The sequence below is a fragment of the Balearica regulorum genome, chromosome 1 (genome assembly GCF_011004875.1).
Source record: "Balearica regulorum gibbericeps isolate bBalReg1 chromosome 1, bBalReg1.pri, whole genome shotgun sequence".
Lineage (NCBI taxonomy): Eukaryota > Metazoa > Chordata > Aves > Gruiformes > Gruidae > Balearica > Balearica regulorum.
The window spans coordinates 188,393,276-188,420,594 of record NC_046184.1 but is presented as its reverse complement, the minus strand read 5'-3'; the positions used below and the strand labels follow the sequence as shown (position 1 = coordinate 188,420,594).

At 39.2% G+C, this 27,319-nt stretch overlaps 1 protein-coding gene across 3 annotated transcripts; it reads left to right on the top strand.

The window, feature by feature from the left end:
* The first annotated feature begins 301 nt into the window (after positions 1-301).
* On the top strand, positions 302-27,016 carry RCBTB1 (RCC1 and BTB domain containing protein 1). 3 transcript variants are annotated; one of them, XM_075741877.1, is made up of 12 exons: positions 302-585; positions 7,548-7,718; positions 8,584-8,734; positions 9,233-9,399; positions 12,184-12,342; positions 13,437-13,544; positions 14,466-14,608; positions 17,103-17,293; positions 21,305-21,431; positions 21,932-22,083; positions 22,765-22,895; positions 26,053-27,016. In XM_075741877.1, exons 2-12 carry the CDS (start codon positions 7,575-7,577, stop codon positions 26,191-26,193), a joined length of 1,614 nt encoding a protein of 537 aa, XP_075597992.1. In that variant the 5' UTR covers positions 302-585; positions 7,548-7,574; the 3' UTR covers positions 26,194-27,016. The 3 variants fall into 3 exon arrangements, 2 of the variants coding, with proteins under 2 accessions (XP_075597992.1, XP_075597993.1); XM_075741878.1 differs by lacking the exon at positions 302-585 and adding an exon at positions 749-936; XR_012833322.1 differs by lacking the exons at positions 302-585; positions 21,932-22,083 and adding an exon at positions 773-936.
* The last annotated feature ends 303 nt before the right edge of the window (positions 27,017-27,319 follow it).

Here is a 27,319-nt window from a genome sequence, read left to right as displayed (position 1 = left end):
TGGTTTCAGACATTACAGACACTAGCCTTAAATATAACCAGCACGGATCCTGCCATAGCCCTGGGATATTCTGCCTGATTGTGACCATGGCAGGAAGCCTGGGCTGGCTGCAGCCTCACCTCATCTTCACCTCGGCTTCCCGCCAGTGAAGGATGAGGGGGCAGAAAGGGGCCGTGCCCGCCATCCTGCCCCAGCCGCGACCTCTCCGAGCAAAACCAATCCGCGGAGCTGTTCACTGGGCCCGCTCGGCCACGGAGGCCCGCCCCAAGGCCTCACACCAGCCCGCGGCGCGACGGGACGGGACGGGACGGGACAAGCCCCCGGGCGCGTCTGAGCGCCCTCAAGGTGATGCCTGCGGGGACGCCAGCCGAGGCAGGGGGAGGCTGTGCCAAGGCAGGAGCCGCAGCTGAGGCGTCAACAGGGATCCGTGAGCTCTCGGGGCAGGCCCGGGCGCCACCCGCTCCCCCCCTCACGGCGGGGCCCGAAGACGCCCCAGCGGCCACCCCGGGCTGGAGGAACGGCACCTCGGGGCGCCGAGAGAACGGGGAGGGACCACGTGCCCGCGCTTACAGCGTCCAATAGGCGGTGAGGAAAGGGGGGGGAGATCCACCTACCGTCGGCCACGTGACGGCGCGCGCGAACGGTCAAGCGGGAGGGGGTCCTCCTGAGGCTTGGTGTCACGTGACGCACTTCTCCGCCCACCCCCACCCCCCGCCTCAGCCCCGCCTCCTTCCCGGCCCGCCGCTGTCACGTGCGTGGTGCCGGCGGGCACTGCGCACCCCTTCGGCACCTTGGCGGGCGCCTAACGGCCGTAACGGTCCTAACAGCCATAACGGCAGCAGCGGTGCGTGGTGGCACCTTGGAGGCAGCGGGAGCGCCCAGCCCGCCGGGCGGAGGAGCCGCAGGGAGCCTGCCGGGGGATGTCGCAGCGACCGGGTGAGGAGCGCTTGGCGCGGTAGCGTGCGCGGCCAGGTCGGCGGCCCGCTGTCGGCAGGCTGGTCGTCCCCTGCGTGGAGCTGCGGGCTCCTCCCGCTCTTTGCGTTTCCGTTAGGGCGCTGTGAGGGCTGCGGTTTGGCGTGGGCGGGGGCTGTCGGCGGTGGGGAACGGCTGGACGGAGGTCACCGCGGAGACCCCGGTGGGGGTGTGTAAGGCTGGTGGTACCCATCCGTAGGAGGAAAGGGTCCTTCTCACGTAAACAGCGCTTGGCTGGGGGCGAATTGCCGAAGCTTTCTCTTGGCCCGCCTGTGAATTTCTCCCACACAGCTCTCTGAAGGTCTCTCTTCCTGCTTGGCATAGCTCGCAGTATGTTCTGAGGTTTTTTTTCTGATGCATGGTGTTTCAGTTCATCCTTCCCTTTGTTGTCTGCTTCCTGAAGGCTGAGATCTAGCTTACTGAAAAAGAAGGGCTCTTAATTTTTTTTTTCTTCACAGAGGTTTACATGAATAATTAGTGTTTATTGAGGTTTTAATACTGTTATTCTAAATTAAATATTAAAGGAATATTTACTTTTTTAAAGGAACTTTCAGAGTTCTATTTTAGACAGTTTAAGTGACCTCTTTCAGAAAGGATGTTATCATCTACTGATGAAAGGTAAAATGGACTTTAATCATTTAAACTAGGGGTGGGGTTATGAGAAAAAGATATGAAATATCGTAAATGGAAATGTACTTGGAGCACAAAGTTTTTTGGGAAAAACAGCATTTGGAAGATGCAATAATTCTTTAGAACCTGTGTGAGGTGACACAGGCAGGATGCAGGAACAACCACAAAACCACAGATTAAAAGCAAAAAGTAAATTTATTTTCGCTACCTTGCAGACTGGGGGATCCCTGAAGCAGCACCCAGGCACACAAGTGGTAACACAGGCACCACAGAGCTCGGTCCTTGCTAGAGGATGGCCAAACCTGCGGTTTTTGCCTGTATATCAGGGATTCACACAGATGTAGTTTACCACTGTGCTTTGATCTTTCCCACAGCAGGGCAGGAATCTCAAGCATGTTCGATAGGGTGCCTCTGAGTCTATCACAGGCCTATGTTACCTAAACACAGATGTTCTACCTGTCAAGCACGTAAGACTAAACAACGATTAGTATGATATATGTGTTTTTCTATACCCCAGCTGTAAGTCGCTTGAACATGTTTACATGTCCTGAGCGAATGGCTTCAATAAGTTGCAGTAATGGCTCAGCTTAAAAAAAAAAAAAAAGAACAAGAAGGAATACTGTGATTATAATTACAGTTTTGTTGTGGTGGGTGGATGACTGTCATCCTACTAAGGGTTTTTTTACTTGATTGTGTCTCAGCTGGTTACTCAAAGTAAATAGGAGGTCTGGTTGTCAGTTCTTAGTAAGTTTTTCTTTCCCTGTATTGCTCATAAAAGGTATCCAAAAATAAATCATGTAGAGTTTGAACATGTAGAGTTTGAACATGTAGAGTTTGAACATGTAGAGTTTGAACATGTAGAGTTTGAACATGTAGAGTTTGAACATGTAGAGTTTGAACATGTAGAGTTTGAACATGTAGAGTTTGAACATGTAGAGTTTGAACATGTAGAGTTTGAACATGTAGAGTTTGAACATGTAGAGTTTGAACATGTAGAGTTTGAACATGTAGAGTTTGTCATAGACATCTTGCTTTATGTAAGGCCTAAGGAAAGTAAGTTAAGGCACGTTATTTTAAGGAGTGCAATATCTTTTCGTTGGCAGGGAGAAAGCCACAATAAAATCACTTGGTTCATGCATCAGATTAATGCCAATATTATGTATTGTTTCCCTGTTCTTTCTCAATACTGAAATATGAGATTAAAAAGCCAAACATAAACTGGAGAAAACATGGGGAAGATTAGTGTTATGTCTAGGATTTGACTATCTCTTGGTTGAGGTGTACTTAAAATTAAAAATGGATCAAGTGTGCCAGCCATTTCATGTTGTTCTAAAGGCAGATATCCCAGCTTTTGTGTTCTCGTTGCTGTTTCCTCATTGTCTATGGGAATTACAGAAACGAAGGCCTGAGCCTGCAGTTTCTTTCTGTGCAAGAGTAAGTCTGCCTAGCTAGAATAAACTGCAGCATTGGAGCCTGAGGAAAGAGTGAAACAAACAAACATGCAGTTGTGTTCAAATAGCCTTTAAAAATAAGGGGGGATAATCTTTGAGGAGTTAACTATAGTTTTTTGTTGTGATTACAATTGGTACTGTTTTCCCAGTAGGATGTTGTGTTAGGCCATTGTTCTCTCCAGCATGGATTTGTTTAGCTGAACTATAAGCTCTGTAAAACTTGTAACAAAACATTTTGTAATGATTTTAGAGAAACACTGTCTTTTTTTTGTCTTTTTTTTTTTTTAATGGCAGGGATTCATGTTTGCCTGCATGTATCACTCAGAATCAGCCTGCAGACTGTTTCTTTAGAAAGCACACTAGTGAGTGAGAAGTTGAATGTGTAGGCAGCAGTTGAGCATGGAATTTTTGAAAGACTTTTGTCTCTGAAAGCTTTTAATTGTGAGCAGATCTGGATTTTTCCCTGTTAGTGGTGGCACTGAGTTCAATTTCTTTTTATCGCAATATGTGGCCAGTTTAGTTTCCTCCTCTACAAGTTATCCTTTCTTGCTTATTTTTAGCCTCACTGAAATTCAATCATCATTGTTTCTGTTCCTGTTTGAAATTATCCAACAATATCAGTATACAAAGATGTCATAGTGGTTAGAAGAGGTATTGTTGATATAAGCTCCCTCTGCTGGTTAGTTCTGCGGTGGAAATAAAGCTATATGGTGTATAGTTGTTTATCATTGTATCATGCAGCAGAAGTGAAAAGACAGTTAAAAGCAGTGTCATACAGTGTTTCTAAAAGCAACTATCTACCAGAGCACCAAGTTTAAGCTTATGACTTTTATACTCATGAGGTTTTTAATTGCAATTAACTTAAAATCTAGATGTTGATATGTGACAGATACTCCCTAGAACTGCTGCTGCCATGTTGAATACAGAATCTAAATAGCTTGAAAGCTAATATATTAAGACAGCTATTTGCATACAGATTAAAATACCTTCATTACTTTGGACTCCATCTGGTACATTTGCTACTACGTTGCACTTACAAACTTCCAGTTAAGGTGCAGTTGTTGCATAGTATGTAAGGTAGTGAGTCCAGGCCTCTGCGTGATTATCAGGAGAAGTAAACAGTAAACTTAGCTCTCTTGATGCAGTACAGGAAGGGTGAGTGAAGGACACTGTGTTTCTTTGTGCAACTGCTTGCAGTGACACAACTGAAGTCTCCTATATCAGCCTTTCATTGCAAGGGTTTGCCCAGAAGAACCTCTGCACACGCCTTCCCCCCCATATTCAAACACATGTTGTGCTAGGATGAAGTTTGAGTGTGATTGGTGTGAGAGGTCAATCACAATATTGCAGCCTGTCTACCCTTTTGGAAAGTATGCAGTATGTCTTAGAGGATACTAAAATTAATTTGGTTTCTGTTTTAATAATACCGAGTTAATTTACTGACATCTCCATTTACAGTACTATATGTAAATATATACTCCCCAAATACTTTTTTCCCCACTGTAGATCTTTTTTTCCCTTCCTGTGGCAGCTAGAACTTTTATTGGAAAATTAGGAAAGTGGTTAAGGTTGTTAAGGAATCCGTCTTTAGAGAGGAAAAAGGTGGTGCTTATGCTTAGGTTGGGCACTTGTTTTCTGTGGAAAATGGAGAATAAGTAGTTAAAACAGCTTTCTGTGCACAGTTAAAGCTAAGAATGATAGTCCATGTATAAACCTCAGAACTTTCAGATTTGTATGTTATTTCATTCATTTAGACATAATCTTAAACAAAAATAGCTGCTGTTGCTATTGTAAAAATGTTGCAACTGAATGATGACAGGTATTCCAGCAAATGGCAGCATCTAAGGACAATATTTGTAGAGGAGACAAAAAGTGTGTGGGAGGAGAAACAGTACGTATTATGTAAAAGGCAAAAGGTGTGTTTTTTTGTTTGCTCCATTTTGTTTTTAAGGATTTTTGTTGCTATACCTAGAGAGACTTTAGGATTGAGATTTATTAAAGAAACTAACCTACCAGTGGCAGATGAATTGTCATTAAAAACCTTTTAGGGAAAACCTTTGAAATAACTTTGTAGGGTTGTAGTAACAGTTGAAATTGGATCTATACATCATTGGTTTAGATAAAGCAGTGTTACACCTGTCAGAAATTGTAAGGTTCTTCGTCTGTAGATGGAGTTCATTGCTCGTGTCTTCAATCTGGAAAGTCTTGTGTGCTTGAAAGCTTTTCTTTTATCTACTGGTATTAGCTTGTCTGACAAGATGTCTAGCTGAGCTTTGAGGTATGGGAAATGCAGTATTATTCCACAGGTTTTGGAAGTGCTTGGAAAGGTTTTACCAAAGAGGAGTGGTTAACTGAGTCATACAGTAGCAGAAAATAAGCCAAGCAGATTAAAGACCTAGTGCAAAGATCGGAAAGGGAGAGATAAAGGAGCACATCTTAAACTGGTTACTTTTAGAGTAGAATAGGTTCTCTTGTTAATTTACTAGGACATTCTCTATCAAAATAACTTTTTGTCTTCATGTCTTAAATTGACAGGATGTGTTGAAAAGAACTCCGTGAAGAAAATATTTTTCTTAATGTCCAGTTCATGACATGTTTATGCCTTGCCAATTGTATATTATATGAAGCAAATTAAATAGGTAAAGTCAGCAGGTACAATTACTTGGTCTGCTCAAAAGAACAAGTCATTGCTATCTCCTTTTAGTTGATTGATAGTGCCATACGTTAACAGATTTGCCAAAGTGAGGTAACAAATCTTAGCAGCTAACTAGCCTGAGTTTGTAACTGGACTAGAAATTAAGAAGGCTTAAATGCATTCAAATCTGTTTAGCTGTGTAGAATATGCCGTGGTCTTGGCATCAGGTAGACTTTCAAAAGCTATTCTGCAAATACATCTATTATGAATGTGCCATCTGGAGACTTCAGGTGTTTTAAAGACCTACTTCAAATGTGAAATGTAGAGTGAGGTCAGGCTCTTTGAGAGAGCTATAGAGCAGGGCTGGGTTTATTGGAGCAAGGTTACAAAATTTGATAAGGAGACAAGTCTGGGTTTTGTGTTGTGTCGGGGTTTTGGGTTTTTTTTGTACGCTCAGTGTTTCTCAAACTTTTAAAAAATAATAATAAACCCTGTCCTTCCAAAAAATATCTGCACTGAACGACCTGTACTTTAGGATTCACTGCTCATCTTGAATAGCTTTCTGAAGCCATGTCTTGGTCGTCGGCACAGTTTTGAGAACCAAGCATCAGAAGCAAGGGAAAGAGGCTCTCTTGTGTTCTCGGTGTTGTCCATATCTGATACCCAGGCATCATCAAGAAGCAGCCTGGCTTGAAAGCAACAGAGCAAAGAATAAGGGGATGGGATAGGACTGGAACAAACAAATGAAAAGGAAAGAACTAAATCTGGATGAGAAGATGGCATCTGGATAGAGACTGTGTTTCTTATTCATTTAATGACTCCTTAGCTGCCTTTTTTTTTTTTTTTTTTTCCTAAAATGGTTTATTGTGATTTGTATCATGTCACTGACATTCTGTGGAATTGTCCACCTAGTGCTTTTCAGATTCCACAAAACTTGCTGATACCCCTGAGCATAGATCATAGATTGTTAGTGACACAATCCCTTCAGGGTATGAGCAGCACTACAGTTTTTATGTGCAGGATTGAAGGCCTAAATAAACTCTGTAGGTTTGACTGTCAGCTTTGTTCTTGAGCTGGTGCAATTGCCCTGAGGAAACTGACAAAAAGGAGCATTGTAGAAGGATGAATTGTATACATCTGTGTTCATTGACAGACGGTGTCTATACCCAGTCATGCTTCCAGGTTTTAATATGGTCTAGCTTGTTTCTAAGTAACAGATTATGAGAATTTCACGTAATCACTTTTCTCTGATGTGTTTCACTGCTTAATTGTACAAACTAATGAGTTTATCTCGTGCTTTTGTGCTCTCACAAATAGTTTTTGACCGTAATAACAGCTTTTGTTTACACAAGAGTGGCGGATTTAGGTCATATGCTCAACAGCCCCAGCTTTATTTTTTTTCCCGCAGGTTTCACATATACATCCAACAGCTTGCTTACATGGCATATATAAGTTGTTAGACTACAAAAATATTTAACGAGTGAAAATTTTATAAATGGGAATTCCAACTGATTCCCTCTGAAAATGCCCTCAGAAATCCACTTTGCCACTAGTGGGTATTTCCTAGATCACAAGTTTTTAGTAAGTTTGCTTGTAGAACAGCAGATGTTCAATTATACTGACTACAGTTTACTTAAATATCTTGTTCAGAAAAGATCTGTTCTTCCAATGCCCTACCAGTGACCTGCTATTTGTTCACCTTAATACATGGAAATACAATTACATATTTTATATAGAATAGAATGTTATACTTTCAGAGCCACAACATGTGTCTTTTTCTCTCATTTAAAGGAAGTTATCTTATTGCCTGTTGATGAAAGTGCATAATACACTTCTAATAAGTTTTGGTTTTATTACAGCAATGTCGTCTTGTTTGTAAAAACGTCATGACACACAGCAGCATCATGGTGGATGTAGGCAAGTGGCCAATATTCACCTTACTGTCACCTCAAGAAATAGCGTCTATTCGGAAAGCATGTGTATTTGGTACATCAGCCAATGAAGCTATATACATAACACACAATGATGAGGTAAGGCTGTAATAAAGTGGAACATATACTCTACAATCAGTTGTTTTTAGAGTCCACTGGATACTTGTAAATTAATAGCTTCTCAAAAACATTGTATGAGATTTGAATATTTCAAAACGTATTGAATGTAACTTGTAATTTTTTTTTTTAGTCTTGTATGGGGGCAATACAGAGTGAGTATTTAGAAAACTTAAAACCGGCAAAGGCTAGGGTGGATTACGTGCACTTTTGAAGCTGGTCAGAATTCAAAAGAAGTTGCGGTAGCTTGAAATTAAGTGCAAGTACTCCAGGTATGAAAATATAAAATGAGGTTATGGCTTGCTAAGTAACAATACAGCAGAAGATTATGTCTGGATTTTAATGATTCAGAAACTTAATGTGAGTTAGTATTGTGCTGCTGTAAGAAAACAAGCCAGATGTTCTGGGATGTATTATTGGGAGGGTTTCTTGTAAGACTGGGTAGAGTAACATTCTGCTCGCCTCCCCCCACCAAGTCCTATCAAAGCTGTCTGTAGGATGGGCCTCTCACAGTACAGCTGTGGCTGCTTTTTACAAACTGCTTTTAAAGGACAGTGGTGTCTTCCACTTTCACACTTCAATACTTTTTATAGTAAAGTTCCTGCAAATGAGAAGCCTAGCTTACAGAGCTGGGCAGATCTGAGGCATTCACTCATCAGTTAACTTCCAAAGTGTCCCCATGCTGACTCTTGAGCTTGTTAACTTCCATATGAGGGAAGTCTCCAGCCTTTGAGAGTCCATGGCAAAACTCTGTCCTTATGTCTGTCTTTATGAAGACCTGGATATTACCACATCTGTGCATACCTGCGTATGAATCACTTGAAATGAGTATTCCTCTGTTTTTCAGGTATTTGTTTTTGGACTGAATTGCAATAATTGTTTGGGAACTGGAGATAATCAGAGCACAATAGTACCAAAGAAATTAGAAGCCTTATGTGGAAAGAAGATTTCCAATCTCAGTTATGGAAGTGGACCCCATGTTGTACTTTGTACTGAAGGTAGAAAATTAACATTTAATATAGAAGCATAAGTTACAGATTTTAAGTTCCACTTGCATTTAACAAGAATGGATTAAGGTGTAATTGTATTAACTTGCTAATTGGTTAATGTACACTAAGGGGTTCTCATTGGTCTTAAGTGGAACTAAATGTGTTCTGTAATAGGTAAAGTAAGTTTCTGTTACACTTACATTATGTTGCAACTGTAGAGTTTTACTCTATCCTTTATGACATCCTTGGTCTTACATGAAACTGCATAAGTATTTCCACAATAAATCTAGAGGCTATACTGTGATATATGTGTATAAAATAGTTGTATACAAAGTACATGATTTTTTTTAGTATACAGATGATTCTTGTAATAATTTCACTATTTGTTAATGTCCTTTAACTTTCATCTTGGCATTTGCTAATTTCTTAGAATTCTTTCTATCTATCTATCTTAACTTACTTGGTATTTTTGGTGGTTTTTAATCACAAACTTAAATATTTTTGCAGATGGTGAAGTGTATGCTTGGGGCCATAATGGTTACAGCCAGCTTGGGAATGGCACAACCAATCAGGGCATTAGTCCTGTTCAAGTTTGCACAAATCTGTTATTAAAGAAGGTGGTGGAAGTAGCTTGTGGCTCTCATCATTCCATGGCGCTGTCATTTGATGGGGATGTAAGTTGAAACCTGTTCAAACCTCTTAATCTCCTTCTTGAAGTGAATAGTGCAGGTGACTGCTGTCTGAAGTTCTCTCTTTCTCTACAGTGCAGTTAACAACATAACCTTTTTTCCTGCTGCTTCAAACTAGGGTGTCCTTTTCTTCAGAGCAGACTTGAAAACAACTCCAAAAAAAGTTCCCACCAACAAATGCCAACAAAAACCCCCACCCAACCCAGAACCCAACCACAAAAACAAGGGAATAAAAGGCTAGTAAGCTTTTTGAACTTTTGTTTGTTGTATGTCTCACAGAGATGAGACTAGAAAGCTGTGCCACTTAGAGGTGAAAGAATGATGTGAGGTGCAAAATGTAACATTGTTATTTGCTGGCAAGTCTGTTATTTAAAGGGTATATTGAATTGTTTGTGTTCATTGGTTAGCCTTTAGTCTGTTTCTTGTAGTCTTGGTGATTTCCACACTGGTACTGTGAAAGAATGTTGCTCTGCACACCTCTGAATACCTTTGTGCGTAGCTAATGAAAGAGCACTTGGTTTATATCCAAGTCTCCTTTATGCTCTTTGTTGACATGGCTTAAGGCTATGTGTCATGGGAAACATGTACAATTAGTTTCCAGTTAGTCAGATTTGACTGGTGTGTGGATATCTGATTTGAGTTGCATGTTACTGCATGGAGAAAAACCTGTTTTCATCTCTGCTTTAACAAAAGAAGAGTTCTAATTTTAAAACTTTCCTAACAATGAAAATGGAAACTACAGCTCTCTCCATCCTGGTAATCTGGGCCTGTGTCATGATTCAGTATGGAGTCATAGTGCAACAGTAATACCAAGTAGCAAATCAGTATTTTGAGGGTAGGAAAGATACATTGTATTTAATTAAAGTGGTCTCTGTTGTATCTGAAAGGAGAGCCTGCACTCAGGAAAGATCTTCATGCTGTCACATTTGACTTGGTTAATCTAAAAAATCTGGTTTGCATGCGGGAAGGCAAGGATGTTCATGTATTAGTTAAACTAGTGGTGTCTGCTGCTGTGTGGTAGCTGCCTGTGATGGCCATGCTGCCTCTTCTAATAAACATTAACATGCTTGAAATCTCAATGGAAGTGGGGAAGTTTCTTTGTATTTACCACGGAGTTGACATTTGCAGCTTGCTTGCCATTGTGGCTAGTTAATAGACTATAAATCCATCCCTAGTGTACCTTGAGTAGCTTTAGTCTACATGTGCTCTGAGGTTTTATCTGTACCAGAATTGGTTATACTGAAAGCAGTGAAATGTGTTAAGTAGAGTTTTATTTACAGAAATATTTGGCTGCAAACTCCCTTGTGACTTGATATATCTGGAGTGTCAGAGGCATTGAAATTGGAAGCATTTGTGGAAAGAATTGGCATAATTGACTTGTACAGTTGATTCAGTGCAATTTTAATGCAGTGCAAATTTAAAAACAAAAATAATATATCTTAACGGTAGACTTAAAGGACTGCAGATATTCGTGCTTCTCTGAGAAAGGAAACTGATTAACTCTTTGGTATTTTGATCTATCGTCTGAGATTCTCTACCTTAATTTTTTCCATGTTCTTGAAATTAAGATACTTCATATAACATCTTCACATATCTAGTAGGAATCAAAGATCCAGCAAATACAAGTAACAAAAAGCAAAGGAGTAATGCTTTCTTTTGTTCATATAGTACACAGTAAATGAGTTGTGTTGGTGGGTGAGAGGTTTTTTTTGTTCTTGTCTTTGGTGGGTGTATTTTTGGTTGGTGTGTTTTGGTTTTTTTGGGGGGGGTAGGTTTTTTTTATTTTTTTGGTGATGGTGGCAGAGGTGTTTGTTTCTAATGACTGACTTTTTGGTTTGGTGTCACAGTAAACAGGCAGCTTCTGGCACCAAAGGATGTGCAGAATTCACATTAGGGTGAATGTCACATCTGTCAGTGTGCTTTTACTGACTAGCACATCTGTGGCTGTGTATTTCCAAGAGGACACGCTTTTTAACTGGGTGAAGCACCAGAGAATGAAATGTGAGAAATCAGTTTTATGCCAAGCTATGGGTGTGTATGCACATAATAAAAAATGAAGGAACTCAAAATACAAAGCTGTAAATATGTTTTTTTTAATAGCAAACTACTTCCCTGTCTTCTAGACTTTTAGATAAAAAGAATAAATGTTTTTTGGTCTTATTATTATTAGATTGCCACTGGCAAACTTTGAACTGTCAGAGATAGTGGTTTTTTGTTAATGTCATTGTGTAACAGAGTTTTGCTACTGTGAAACATTGGCTGACAAAACCATCTCCTTTCATGGCTCTTGAAAGATATAAAAGATGTATGATGAGTGTCCAGCAATAACCTGGTTTTGAGTTCTATAAAGAAAACTAAAAAGCTGTAAATTGGGGAGTTCAGCTTGTCTGGAAAACAAATAACATTCTGGCTTGCATTCCTTTTTCCAACATCATGAAAGTATAAAGACAGTCCACTCACTATGCTCTTTGTCTTATAGTCTGACTTATGTTTAATATAAAAATATGTTCTTTTTGTTTCCTCTTGTGGTCAGATGCTCTGGTTCAGTAGCAAGAAGCCAAAAAGAGTGCTATATTCATATTTGCTAGATCAGTCCTATTGCCGTTCATAATTTTCAGCTATTGAAAATTAATTTTAAGCTTTTTAGGTCATTGAATAGGATAGCTTACCCAGTCTGATGCTCACTACAGTAAGATTATAATTTATTACTATCATTATTATTATTAAGGCTTAAACTGCAGTTTCTTGTTTGTTTGTTTTTATGGACAGCTGTACGCTTGGGGCTATAATAACTGTGGTCAAGTTGGATCTGGATCTACAGCAAACCAGCCAACTCCTCGCAGAGTTTCGAACTGTTTACAGGGCAAAATGGTAGTTGGCATTGCTTGTGGTCAGACCTCCTCCATGGCTGTAGTAAACAATGGTGAGGTAAGCACTGCTGCATTCTCACATTCTCTCTCTATTACCCAAACTTAAGAGGTTAATGTCTAAACACGGAGAAATGCTGACACGGAATGCTCAAGTTAGAGTAATGCTGATAGAGTTATATTGATGACTTCTGTGAGACTAATTTAAGGAAAACTGCAATTAACTGGAGATACTTTAAACATTCTTTAAACATTCCTTCTTATGGCAAAGACTGTATTGGAACATAATTCTTGCTGAGTCTGCAACTGCAAGAATTTGAACAGTTATATTAAGCATGTCTGTCTTCCTTACTTCAGTAAATTGTTTACCCTATGTCTTAATTAGATTTTTTTTTTGAAAGCGAACACAATTAAATAGTTAACCTTTCTGCAAGAATATGCTGACTGATCCTGGTTCATTGCTTAATTGCCAGCAAGAAAACCAAACCAAGCTTTTGAACATTGCCCTAGTATTGTGCAACTGTTCCGTTTCACATAAGTTTATGGTACTATCTTGCTTCTAGGTATGAACTGTAACCTCAATTTTTACTACACTTCACCAAACTTGAAGCGTAGCATTTCTTTGTGACTGGAGGGACTGTAAAAAGTCCCTGAAGTTGAGACTTGTTGAGTTTTCGTTGTACATACTTTTATCTTGATGTGTCTGCCATAACAAAACTAAAGGAAAAATCAGAGCTAAACTGGAGACTTGAGTTTAAACTAATCCAATAGCTAATCAGCTGATCAGAATAACTGATTTCTTGTTTTCTTTAAAAAAAAAAAAAGTAATAAGGAGAAAGGCGTAAAAGGCAACGAAAATGTTGACACTACGGGAGAGATTTTGGTCTATTGTAAGTTTATTGCAAAATTCCTAGTACTTCAAAGACAAATATATTTTAGAAAATTTCTTTAAAAGGTAAATGGAGGATTGAAAAGTTGAATTCAGTCAGTCATTGCAGTATATTTAATATCTTTCAACCTTCTCTATATTGTTCTTGAAATAGCGTACAATTTTTTAATAAGATGTACTTTTTTGACTTATGCTTGGTACTAAATCTTAAATGTTCTATACTTCTACAGAGGAGTGACTTAATTTTGTTCTCCTTTTGCAATCAGGTTTATGGCTGGGGTTACAATGGTAATGGTCAGCTAGGTCTTGGAAACAATGGCAATCAACTAACACCATGCAGAGTGGCAGCGTTACATGGTGTGTGTATACTCCAGGTATGTCTAACATGGAAATGAAAATGCATTCATGTTTCTAGCATCTGCTAAAACTGCATCTTTGGAATCTGCTTCTAGATTTCACAGTTCAAATACAGAATTTATTTTGCTCCTATAAATTATATTAGGCTTGTAAAAAGTGCAAGTGCGTGCTAAAATACTTGCTTTTGTACATGTTTGAATGGTTTAAAGTTAGCTAGTGTAACTATAAGGAAATTATGCTATAGATACAAATTGCGTCTTTGTATCAAAGCTGAATGAATGAAATGCGCTAGGCAAAGGCAAGAAATGAAGATGATGTTCAAATTATATTCTATATTAGTATTTTAATTAGCTCTTCAGAAGTGAGGGGAGAGGGAAAATGAGCTGTGGGTTTGATTGATTGGTGGTTGGGTCTTGTTTAGGGTGGGTGGTTTTTTTTCTTTTTTTTTTTCTCTCCTAACTGAAGAATAAAACTAAAAATTGGGATTTCCTGGGTTTTTAGTAAGGTTCTATGGAGTTTCATGTGATTAACTTGAGTGGAGCGGTTGTTGGCTGTTGAACTGCAGCTCTCATAGTTTGTATAGTATTCAAAATACCAAATTCTGAAAGCATTTCAGAGCTGCAAGATGTGATGATGAAGTTCGCTGCTCTTCATGTGAAGAGTCTGCAACTGAAAGCAAGTAAAAGCTAGGGAGACTTTGCAAGAGTGCAGTAAATTGTTAAGGAGTAACCAATGAACACTAATGAAGTTGGAACTTTTCCAGTACTTACAGTTAATGTATTTTGTGTTAGCTTTAAGTACTGAGAAATAACATATTGTAGTGCTAAATGAAGAATGACTGAGATATTTAACATCAGCTAGACAAAGGTAATGTGTGTGATAATTTTGTTTCTCATCTTTGTTTTGTTTAGTAGTAATGCTTATACATTTACTTACAGATTGCCTGTGGCTATGCGCACACACTAGCACTAACAGATGAGGGTTTGCTCTATGCCTGGGGAGCTAACACTTATGGGCAGCTGGGAACTGGCAATAAAAGTAACCAGCTAAGCCCGGTGCAGATCATGATGGAAAAAGAAAGGTAATCTTGCTGAAGCTGTTTCTGGATTGATAAGTCTGAGCATGTGTTATGCAGTCTCTAGCACTGGGAGCATGCGTGTTTAGGGCTTGGTGGGTTGTTTTTCTCTCGCTAATGTTGAAAGCATAGGAAAGGATGGTAACTTACTGTTTACTATAGACTGAGTCCTCTTTGCTATCTGTAGTCATTCTTGAAAGTGAACATACTTTGTATTTACCTGATACTGAAAGATAATGAATGACTTAAGTGTTAGGCTATTCTAAATATGGTTCCTTTGATTAAAAATTTGGAGCTGTGAAATCGATGAGCCAAGCTTTTGAGCTGTATTGATGCCTACATTAAACAACCAACCAACCAACCAAACAAAAAAACCCAACCAAAAAACAAATAAATGGAGGGGGAAGGAAACACTACCTTTGTAAGAACTGACATGTGAGGAAAAAACAATTTTCTGAAAGGCTGACAATAGCTAACCATGAAAACAGAACTTGATTTGTAAGGTTGCTAGAGCTAATGGCAGATAATACTATTTTTTTTAGTGGTACCAGTCAGTAGTAGCTTCTTAGCTTCCTAAACTCATAAAAGAATAACCCTAATCCTTGTCCACCCTCTTTCAGCACCCTTGTCATCCTCTTATTTGGGATGGCTGTTCATCTACAAACTTCAACCTCAGTCCCATTCTCTGGACCCATGTGTATACCTACAGATTAATGTACCTCAGTTTGGAAACCTCTTAGTCTATAAATCCCTTAACTTGTAAATCTCTTGATTTGTAATCTCCTCTTAACTAGGAAACACTTGTGGTTGTTTTTTCTCCTCCATTTCTGAACTGTCTTTCTGGGAAGTCATTCCTATTTTTTCCTGTTTCTCACACTTAACATTAAATTAAAAACTGCAGAACGCTGAGATTATTTAAGAGCTTAAAAATGGGTAAGGGGAAAGAAGAAGGAACCATCACAGTAGAAACCACTGAGGTGAGGCTGGCTTGTCTGTGAAGGAACTGACACTAGAAAAGCAAAATGAAATATTCTTTAAAAAGGCTCTGGAAGAGAAATGTATATGTTTGCAAATAGATCACCTTTGTTTTCTTAGCGATTTATTTCTTGAGTGAACTAGGAGGAACTGTTGCATTTAGAATTGTATGTGAACTCAAGCATGGGATTATAATAAAACTGGCATTTCTTCAATGACTAAAGGAGGGAGAAAATATAAAACTTCTGCTTGGAGTCTAACGGAGAGATAAATCACTTGAACTTACTCATCTTGCTTGACTTGGCTCCCTTGGAAACAGTGCTGTAAGTGGGTGAGCTGTCATTTCCCATGAAGCATACTAATGCTGCTTTTCCTGGGCCTATCATTTATATAACTCTTTTGTCATTTATATGGAATGCTGCTGACAGTTCCTTAGGAGGTGGCATTTGATGCTGTCTTGAAGAATATTGTACATATAGCTTGTAAGGAACTTTTAGACTTTATTTTTTGTTAGCTTGGAGGAACAGTTATGAAGGTCAGCTTCCTGAATTTTGATGTTAAGTATATGCTTAACATGTTATACTGTACATGTACTATAAGTTGTCCCTAAAATAATTACTTTATGATGCCTCATGCAGAGGTGCTTAAAGATCTCAGTTGCATAGAGGTTCATAAGTTGATAACAGTGTAAAACAATCATTAGTCTTTTATCTGCCAGAAATTATTGATACCTGTACTGAAAGTGATTGTAGACTCTTCCTGTGTTTTATCTTGAAATAATTTTTGCAATTAAACTGTGGGCTTTGTGCTAACAAAGCTTTTTGCCCAAAAAGCTAAGTCTTCATGGATATTGTTCTGTAAAGGAATAAACATTTTTATATGTGTATTCTTAGTCTGCTTGAAAAGACATTTGTTTATCCCAGTTGATCTGTCTCTGGCACAAAAGCATGAAATCCTCTGATGCGTTTGTAGCATGGAGAAAAAACAGGGAAGCGTAGCTTTTATTTTGAGCTAATGCTCAAACTTCTGGTTTTTGCTTATCGTGTGAACAGAGACACTGGAAATGTCCTTGTGATCCTTTAAATGGAAGGATGATTCTTCTCAGTTCTTGTAATGTTTCAGATATTAAGACAGGGATTGCATGAGCAATGGGAGAACAGAATAGCTAAGTGTGCATCAGCAGCTCTAATATTTTAAGGAAGTATGCAAGGTGGGTGAAAATACTATGTAGACTTTATTTAAAAAACAATCATAGCTCTTCAAGAATGTAGAGTTAAGTGCATGTATTTACCTCTCCTCAAATTAAAGCAATATCTGATTACAGTAAAATCTATGAGCAATCTGAAAATGTCATCACCATTTTTAAATATTGATCCATTCAAACAGTATCATATTCATGCAGGACAAAGAAAGAAGTACAGGAGTGTAGATACATAGTTTGGTTGGCTGTTATTTTGGTGAGCCATTTCGAAAGTCGCCTGATTCTGTACCTGTAAGTATCTTACAAGGTTTCTTCTGTTTGCAGGGTTGTGGAGATTGCAGCCTGTCACTCTGCTCACACGTCGGCTGCCAAGACCCAGAGCGGCCAGGTGTACATGTGGGGCCAATGCCGTGGGCAGTCAGTGATCCTTCCCCACCTCACTCACTTTGCCTGCACTGACGATGTGTTTGCTTGCTTTGCTACCCCTGCCGTTATGTGGCGTCTTCTGTCAGTAGGTGAGAACAAGCTCTGATATGGCAGCCAGTGCTATAATCGCTGTGTACGTTTCTGGTGATTAGTACAGGATACCACTTCCATGGCACGATGGTTTGTGCTTTAAGGAGAACCAGCAATTAAAACTAGCTCTTTTAGCTAGCTTTTTTTTTTTTTTTTTTTTCCTTCTGAAGAAACCAGTCTACTTCAGCAGCTAAGGATTCAGAATAGGGTTAACAAGATTGATTGTTTGCTGGTATACATCTGGAGATATCCCTGTTTTACCATTGCACTGTGAATATTGTGTATTTCCTACATTTCTATTGTTTGAGCTCCAGCTCGACTGGGGAGGACTCCTGGATCATTAAACATAACTTTGTTTTCTCTTAAAACTATTCCTACTTGGAAGTCTGCTCCTGACGCTTGTTACTTTGGTGTCTAACAACTTTGTATTTTAAGTGTTGCCTCTAGCTTTTCCTCCTTAGTATATACCCTTCCAATAGGAATATGCAGGAGCAAATCTCTCTCCTATGTTTCATGTTAGGAAAGAAAAGTAAAGTAATTTCAAGTTTTCATTTGGTGAGATGATTTCTCTCAACTTGATTTAGTTTGACTTTCCCGAAAGGCAGTCAGACTTGTAAATAATAGTCCCTGTATAACAAGACCCTAATGTAATTGTTTTCTCTGTTGGAACTCTCTCTTCTTATACTGCCTTGGGTTACACTTTGGGATGCATGCAGTCTCTGTCACCAGCAAAGAAGCTCAAGCCTTTCTTCTTGATTATTTTTGATTCACATGCTGCTGATTCTTATTTGACCCCAAATAGCTTGCACTTCCCTGAAAACATGAAGGTGTTTTCATGTTCAAAACATGACAATGTTTTCATCTTATATCTGTCACTTCAGTTCTCAAGATCATTGAGGAGATCTAATCTGTTTTCATATTGACAACAGATCCTAATTTTGTTAGTCCCTGTACAAAATTGGTTTTCTGGAGGAGTCACATCCTAAGTAACCTTTTTCCAAACACAAACTTTATCTTTCCATGTGGCTTGTCCTAACCCAGCTTCTCCATCTTAACTTCTTATTAAGCATGTTATCACATTTATAGAGGTCCAGATAACAGCATCTTGTCTATACAGGAAAACTGAATAGTTTTACTACAGAGAGAGATTAGCTTCGAGTGATCTGCTTCTGGGTAACTCCAAGTCTTGTTTTATCCCACTTCTCACTTTCTCTGTTCTCTAATCCTCTGTGATATGTGCTAGTCTTGCCCTCTGTAGACATCTGATGGTTGTCCAGGTCTGTTGCCTTTTGCTAATAGTGAAGGCTGTTCAAATGACATCTCCCCAGTTTCAGTACCTTTCAAGTTCTTGATGTTTTTTGGTTTTTGGTTGTGGGTTGTTTTGGGTTTTTTTTAAGTATTCCCAGACTGAGTAAAACGTGATATTTGAATTTTTTTACCTGCATTTTAATTCCTCTTAGCCTTTGGGGGTTCTTCCCCTCTTCTGATAATCCTACTTACTGAATATTTAAATCAAAGCATTAATTCTGAGGACGTTTTTAATCTCCATTTTCCCTATGCATTTTTTCCTTTCCCACCTTTTTTATTCATATAGGTTAAAAAACCCCTTTTTTTTCTTTTTATATTTTTTGTGTGTGGCTTTTTTTTTTCCCCTTAGTGAGAGCTAACTCTGCATAAAGGTTATTGTTCTACTTTGTTATGATGGCTCTGCCAAAAAATGAATCAGTCAGGGTGCACTATCGAGTGCACCCTCAGCAAGTTTGCTGATGACACCAAGGTGTGTGGTGTGGTTGACACGCTGGAGGGGAGGGATGCCATCCAGAGGGACCTTGACAGGCTGGAGAGGTGGGCCCATGCAAACTGCATGAAGTTCAACAAGGCCAAGTGCAAGGTCCTGCACATGGGTCAGAGCAATTCCAAGCACGACTATAGGCTGGGCGAGGAATGGATTGAAAGCAGCCCTGAGGAGAAGGACTTGGGGGTATCGATTGGTGCAACGTGAGCTGGCAGTGTGCGCTTGCAGCCCAGAAAGCCAACCATGTCCTGGGCTGCATCAAAAGAACCGTGACCAGCAGGTCGAGAGAGGTGATCCTGCCCCTCTACTCCGCTCTTGTGAGACCCCACCTGCAGTACTGCGTCCAGCTCTGGGGGCCCCAGTATAGGAGAGACATGGAGCTGTTGGAGCGAGTCCAGAGGAGGGCCACGAAGCTGATCGGAGGTCTGGAGCACCTCTCCTATGAGGACAGGCTGAGAGAGTTGAGATTGTTCAGCCTGGAGAAAAGAAGGCTCCAGGGAGATCCTGATTGCGGCTTACCAGTACCTGAAGGGGCCTACAGGAAAGCTGGTGAGGGACTGTTTATCAGGGAGTGTAGTGACAGGACAAGGGGTAATGGGTTTAAGCTGAAGGAGGGTCAATTTAGATTAGATGTTAGAAAGAAATTCTGTACTGTGAGGCTGGTGAGGTACTGGAACGGGTTGCCCAGAGAGGTTGTGGCTGCCCCTTCCCTGGAAGTGTTCAAGGCCAGGTTGGATGGGGCTTTGGGCAACCTGGTCTAGTGGAGGGTGTCCCTGCCTGCAGCGGGGGGGTTGGAAGTGGATGATCTTTGAGGTCCCTTCCAACCCAAACCATTCTATGATTCTATGATTGGCTGTGGTGAAGTACAAATCTGCAGCCTTTTTTGAGGAATGAACTTAAGGTATTTGGAGTGAAAGTTAATCTACTGCATAGCTTAAGCTAAGCTGATGACCTAGAAAAAAACCACATGAGCAAATGGAGGGGAATTGGAGCATGATTTAGTTAGCTGTGATGAGATGCAGGTTCTTTGGATGATCCATGTAAACCGGAGGAGTGTATGGTCTTTCGTGGCACAAAAACGACTTGTCTGTTACAGCAGTTCATTATAGCAGTATTTCTTTTTAAAAACCAACTAATTTAGCTGTCCTTAATGATGAAGAGTAATTTGTGGATTGTATATGGATGAACAACATGCAGTCCTGTGGGATGCAGGAGACCACATCCCATTATAGTGGAAATCCACTTATTTTTCTTTTCCATACTTTGCTTCTCAGAAGCCACGTTTTGAAACACGCTTTTAAGATGCATCAACAGAAGCTTCAAATAGTGGGTTAAATTAGGTTTTCTGAAACTTCAGAGTTGTTGTTTTACCACAAGCCTTAGGCCAACTTGTGCTGCAACTCTTGTATGATTTCTAGAGACAGAGAATGGGACCTCTGTGGGACCAGTGCCATAGGCCTCAATATAAAGAACTGTCAAAGAGCTGTGATATCTCAGCTTTAATCCACTTCCAAAATTGCTGAAGTCCTGTGTCCTTGGTAGTAGATACTGTGTTCTTGGTACAGTTTCTCTTCTTCAGCAGCACTGCTGTTGGATTTTGTGTTGTCACAACTGACTAATAAACTGAATATAATGGTGTCAGTGATAGTTCACGTTAGTAAGCCCTGGCAAAGACCTTAACAGACAACCTGCAGGCTATATCCAATCTGCCAGCACAAAAAAGCGGCCAGCTGGTGACATTTTTTTTTACTATTTAGGCTCAGATCACACTGTGTCATTGCGGCCAAAATACCGTACACCGTGTCTCAAGTGAGTTGCAGGTGATGCTGTAGACACCCATTACCAGCAGTTTGGAGGTTAGCTGCAGAGACCAGTTTGCAGTTGGCAGAGCTGAGCCGACCCAGCACTCGCACTGAGCTGTCAGGACACTGGCAATTTCATGGGTGGTGCCCAGGCGGAGAATAAGAAAGGAAGTTCTCAAGGTACTGCTGACCACTGTTGCCTGTGACTGTTGTGGAGCAGTCCTTTCCAACAGGAAATGGTATTGAATTAATTCATTCTTCCCATTTCATCCCTTAAGCCAATGGAGCCCTGGTACTGACCTATTTTCCTTGACATGCTCTTAGCTGAGCTGCTAGCTTTGTTTAGGGATGTATGTGTTCTGTTTAAGATGCTTAACGTGCTTGTTTTGTTTGTTTTAAAATTGTTTCTGTAGAGCATGAAGACTTTTTAACAGTAGCAGAATCTCTGAAGAAAGAGTTTGACAGCCTAGAAACCTCAGACCTAAAGTTCCGTGTGGATGGAAAATACATCCATGTCCATAAAGCTGTTCTGAAAATCAGGTAGTGGTCACATTTCACAGCTCTTGTTTATACAGCATCACATCTAAGGGAGGGGGGGAAAGTAAGGGGTAGTGAGGGACCCTTAAACCTGTAATATCTGTGTATCCATAATCACTTTAAATGAAGTGACTGTAAAAGGAGTTGAATCAAAACTCTGTCCTAAAATGGTCCATGTTCAACTCTTTCTTAAAATAACCCATATTCAATTTTCACTACGCCTATTTGTTGTTTCCAGGATAATAAATTCTGTTAAGTGGGTCTGATTGCAATGTATAAACAGATGTTTCTGTAGCAGAGATCAAGTAAGAGTTTTATCTTGATGCACAAGTTTAACGATGCCCACAGTTTAAGAACCAAAATGTGGACCACTGGCTGTGATGGGGTATGATAAAATATTTGTGAACATTGCAGAGTGTACCAAATACGTATTTTAGGGGGACTGTAATGTAACATTCACGTGTTCATATAATAGTGTTCCAGATGATGTCTTTGTCTCTTAGGTGTGAACACTTCAGAACCATGTTCCAGTCATACTGGAATGAGGATATGAAGGAAGTGATAGAAATAGACCAATTTTCTTATCCTGTGTATCGTGCCTTTCTTGAGTACTTGTATACAGACAGTGTTGACCTTCCGCCTGAAGATGCAATAGGTATTGCTTATGGTCCAATTATGTTAGAAAGCAGCATCCAGAAAAACTGAGATGGGATGCAGAATAAGTGTATTAATATAGGCTTGTAGTCTAGCCTACAATGCATTTTACTAGTGATTAATTAAGCTGTCTTTAAAATACTGTTGTAACAAACTACAGCAAAAGAGGTGCATATTTAGAAATAAACTATGAGCAATTTTTTCAAGGTTGAGAGAGAAACTGTTTCTCTGGGTTGAAATACTTGCATATTTTATTAAATTGAGTCAATTATTGTTTAGGATAATATGAAAGAATCTCAGTAGATCTAATAGGGGAAACTTGGACAGCAGAGCAAAGAACAAGCTGTAATTCAAGATCTGAGCACAGATTTTTATAGTGGTAGCTTTTTTGCTCGTGTTGTGCCTGTTTATGACAGTTCTACTCTCGTAATCAGGTATGCAAATCAGTGGAACAGCTTGCATATTTACAGAGATTAACAGGATTGAGGTAATAAAAAGCGTTTCTTCCTGTGTAGTGGTAAAATACGTTTTTCTGAGTAGTGACCTACTTGGAAAAAGCATGTTGTAGACATACAGAACATTGCACACAGAATACAGATGCAAACTGTACCCCAGGAGCATTAACTTCTTGAAAGAAAAGAGATCGTTACAACTGACTAATATGATGGTGTTTTAATTGCAGGACTTCTGGATTTGGCTACTTCATACTGTGAAAATAGACTGAAAAAACTGTGTCAACACATTATCAAGAGAGGAATTACTGTGGAAAATGCATTTTCATTGCTCTCTGCTGCTGTCAGATATGATGCAGAGGTAAACTTCTGAACTTCAATCTCTTAACTAGGTGGCTGCTTTCTGACTTAAACTATGGAGAAAAGCAGCTAGTTATTTTCATATAAACTCTGTCTTGCTTACTATCAGATAATACTATTTGCCATTTTCAGAATTTGAGAATGTTGGACTTATAAAAACTGTATTTGCAATGAGAGAGATAATTTTTTCCTTCTTTTTTTTTTTTCTTCTTCTTTCCCCATAAACCACTACCGGGAAGGTGAACTAGTCCATAGATATCTAAAGATTACTTAAGTCACAGGTGGAGACTTATTATCTGTAAATGCTTGCATTGCTTAATTTTATGGTAGAAGGTTATGATGTTGTGCCAAGCTTCATGAATTACTATTTCTGGGAGGGGGAAACTGTAACAAAAACTTTCTGAGGATGAAAACACTAACTCTGAAACAAGGGAAAGGTTTAAATACAAAGCAAAACACATAACATTTTGAAAAGCAGCCTTGTAGTCCTTAAGTTACTTATTTGTAAGGTTGTGTGGTATGTGCGATGTCATATGGTGGTAGGTTTGGGGATTGAGTGCATTTGGTTTTTTTGGTTGGTGAAGTGTTTTGTTGGCTGTTGTTTGTTTATTTTGTTTAGCTACATCAAATACAATTCCAGTCTTCATAGTATGCTAATGAAATGGAAGGAGAACTGCTTTATGGGCCTAATAAATTTTGACAGAGAAACTGTGTGAAAAGGGGGGAAGGCTAGTGAAACTTCCCTACTGCATCATATTTGATTTCACTACTAGATAACTAACATGCTGCTTCATGAATCAGGAAGTATTCCTGGACTTGCTTCGGCTATTTGTGTTCAGCATAGTATCTGTGCATCATGTTTGCAACTTTGCCATTGGTTAATTTTTAACTTGCTACTTATGCTTATAAAGCAGTTTTGGTACTCAGTAAATCAACTCATTGCTTTTTCTTGTACTTAATATCCAGCAATTGGCATGTAGATGCCCTAACTTATTTCAGAGCCTTGTAGCATGTTGCTTGTTTGATATACCTTACCCAAAGGTATAGTGTGTTAGTGTCTGAATTGTCGCTTCAGCTCTACTGTGAATGATGATTTCTTTGGTGGGAGTTCATGGAAAATAGGAAGATTTCCATATTTTAGCCTTAAAAGATTTTTTGCAGGATGCATCTTCAGTATGTGATTGATTCAGCTCATAAAGGGTAGAAGAAATCCAGTTAGTATGCCTTGGCTGTACCTCACTAGCTAAATGAAGTTAGAAGTGAAGTTAAAACAGTAGGCTTAAGTGCTACATCAAGGAGAGAATGGGAGACCCTGAGGGGTTAGGTTTTAGTAAAAAGTTATTTTTACTTGTAGTAATGCTAGATGGGGGCTTGAAATTGCTTGAGTGATGTAGTTCATTCAAGGGATTGTGCATCTGCAAGATAACAGTTAAAAAGAAGCTGCTTCGCTAATTTAAAATACCTCCATGACATGAAACTCTGCTATACTTTATTTCTTTTGGCGACTGACTGAATTGAAGTGGCTAGAATTAGGTCAGGTCTGGCTTTTTATTGTAGCTTTTAAAATAATCATGGGATGTACCTCGTGCCTTTATTCACTTAAGTCTATATTAATTACAGTTTGCTGGGAGCACATCCATCTGCAAATGAAATTCAACCTTTTTTTATACAGAACTTTAAATTTATCCAAAGTTACTTACTAATACTATAGTATTTCTGTTTATTGTATGATTCTGTTGCATTGACTTGGAATATGAATTTTTTAATAAAGCAGTGCAAAATATTGTAATGTGTATGATGTAATTTTGTTTAAAATGCTAGTTCATTCTGTTGTTTTAAAAAAGAAAACCATCAGTGTTCAGTTCTAATAAGCTTGTCTTTTTTTGTTGCACAGATGCCACACAAGTCAAGATCTGCAGCTTCAGAATGCCTGGTTTTAGGCCAGGATATATTTTTATATTATTGTTGTGTCAAGAACTTGCACTGGCACACAGTTGCTCTAGCTTTCAGTATTGACCTCAAGTGAAAACATTAATATTAATCAGTCTTTCATACCTCATGTGGCTTAAAGAGCTCTGCAAATTTGTTAGGCCTTATGTAGTGCCCAGTCTGCTGAGCAGCTAATGAAGATTGTGTTCTCATGTATAAAGTACTAGTTCTGCAAACTTCTAAGAAAGAACTTAGAACAGAGTGAGGAGTTGCTATTTTGGAAGGGCTGCAGCATCCTCTTTATAGCAGCTAAGATCTGTGCCACCAAGAGTAGATTTCCTCCTCAAAAGAGAAGTTGGAAACAAATAATCTGAGTGGAAAGCAGTCTGTGGTCAACCTTGTATTGACAATGGCTGTGTCTTGGTTCTTTTTCTTTTTTTTTTTTCTAAACATCCTTTCTCTTTGACATCATGTGGGCACAATGACGGTTGTAAGGCTTTTCTAATCATTAAAGTGAAGGCACTTCCAAGTAGACTCAAATATCCAGAGTCCACTTTCTGCAAGAATTGCTATGCTGTATTGTGCCACAGTATTTTTTTGTGAATCATTTTTGGAACATCTGTGAAATACTTTGTAACACAAATCTGTTTCTAACACACAGAAAGGCCTTCTGCATAAACTTTGCTTTAAAACTATTGAGTTAGTGTATGCTTGCATTGAGCCTGGTGACATGCAGCTTCAAGGCCTTAGTTAAGCCCTTAACTAAGCAGGAAGCCAGGCAAATTTACGTGTAGATTTGAGTTATATTATGGAACTAAAGAGCTGATTTTTCTTAATCCACAGTTCTGGTTATATACCATTACCCCAAGATTCCTATTTGTATTAAGTTTAATAGCTGTCAGTGAATGCAGATGAAACTCTTCAAGTGGGAAAATTTAAAATATATATTGCTCAGAAAACAGCTGATCTTTGTGACTGCAGCTTTATAGTTAGAAACATATTATGGTTACTTTTCCCCTTGTAATCATGTTATATGGGTAAAATTATTTTCTGTTGCATTTACATAGTGACTGTGTGAGGGGAAAACCACTGAGAGCCACTGGGTTAATGTGTTTGTCTAATTCTCTGCAAAAAAAATAAAGCATATACAGGCATTTGTGCCTGAATGTAATTTTCTGTGATGGAAGCAAAGATAATAAGAGTATTTTCTTTTTTCTTTTCCTGTTTAGGACTTAGAGGAGTTCTGCTTTAAGTTTTGTGTCAATCATTTGACGGAAGTGACACAAACTACAGCATTTTGGCAAATGGATGGTCCCCTGCTAAAGGAATTCATTGCTAAAGCCAGTAAATGTGGAGCCTTTAAGAACTGAAATGAGGCTGTAAGTTACAGGTGTTTGTAGGGGTTTTTTTTGCAGTTTTAACAAGATGTCATAACTGTACAGGTAAAAGCAAGTGTTACCTGGTCTCTTGGACCAGAAAGTGTAAGAGGCTGCAGTGAAAAACAAATGTTTTCTGTGCTTCAGTGAACTGTTGTTAAAACGTCAAGCAAAATACTCACTTGCATTTAGCGAACCTGGATGGTGGAACCAGCTCAAGATTTCAGACAGAGAGAGGAAACGCTGCAGTGTGCAAAGGATGCCAGCCGGTGTTAAGGACTTACCTTTGTAGCCTAGGAAACCTCAGTTCTAGCACCACCTGTTAATACTTTCAATTTACTTTTTGGGGTTGGAGAATAGTGCAACCTGAGCCACTGAATGATGTCACTTAAATTATTAACTCCCTGGGATTATAAAGAAGCAAATGGCATGGATATTTCTTACTGCATTTGCATGAGTGTGAATGAATTTGCCATTTGCTGTGTGTAATTAAGCAAGTGTATCTGGTGCTTAGGAAAGTGTGCAAAAATAATATATCCTTCAAGCCTATGCAAGTGACTTTTTGAAGAAAGGGGTAACTAGCAAATCGAATTGGAAGTAAACCTCTATATTTGAGTATACCTTAATATAAGTTGTAACGTGTACTTGTGTATCAAGCAATATTTATAACAGTTAATGGAAAAAATCCCCTCTTTGGTGACTTCAGATTACATTGGTTCCCTGGGAGGGGAATGGATACACTGTTCTGGAAGGGGGGGGGTTGCATTTAAGTGTTGTATAAATTTAAACTACATGTAATAAAATTCACTTTTTTGTACCTGTTCACTAGTGAACTTCTTTGGACTTTGAAGAAAATTGCAGGGTTTTTTGTGTTACATATAGCATGTAAGTTGATTTAAAAAAAAAAAAAAACCAACCAAAAAACCAAACAAAACCAAACCGCAAAACCCCAAACCAAACCCACCTCACAGACTACGTATTACTGAATCTTGTGATTTCACTGTGCTTGACAAATACCTGTCATCTCAAGCTCAGGAAACAGCAGATTCCTGTGTAGGCAGTAATTGAGATCCCAGTTATTACAAGCTATGGATCTGATTTTTTTTTTTCACTAGTAAGT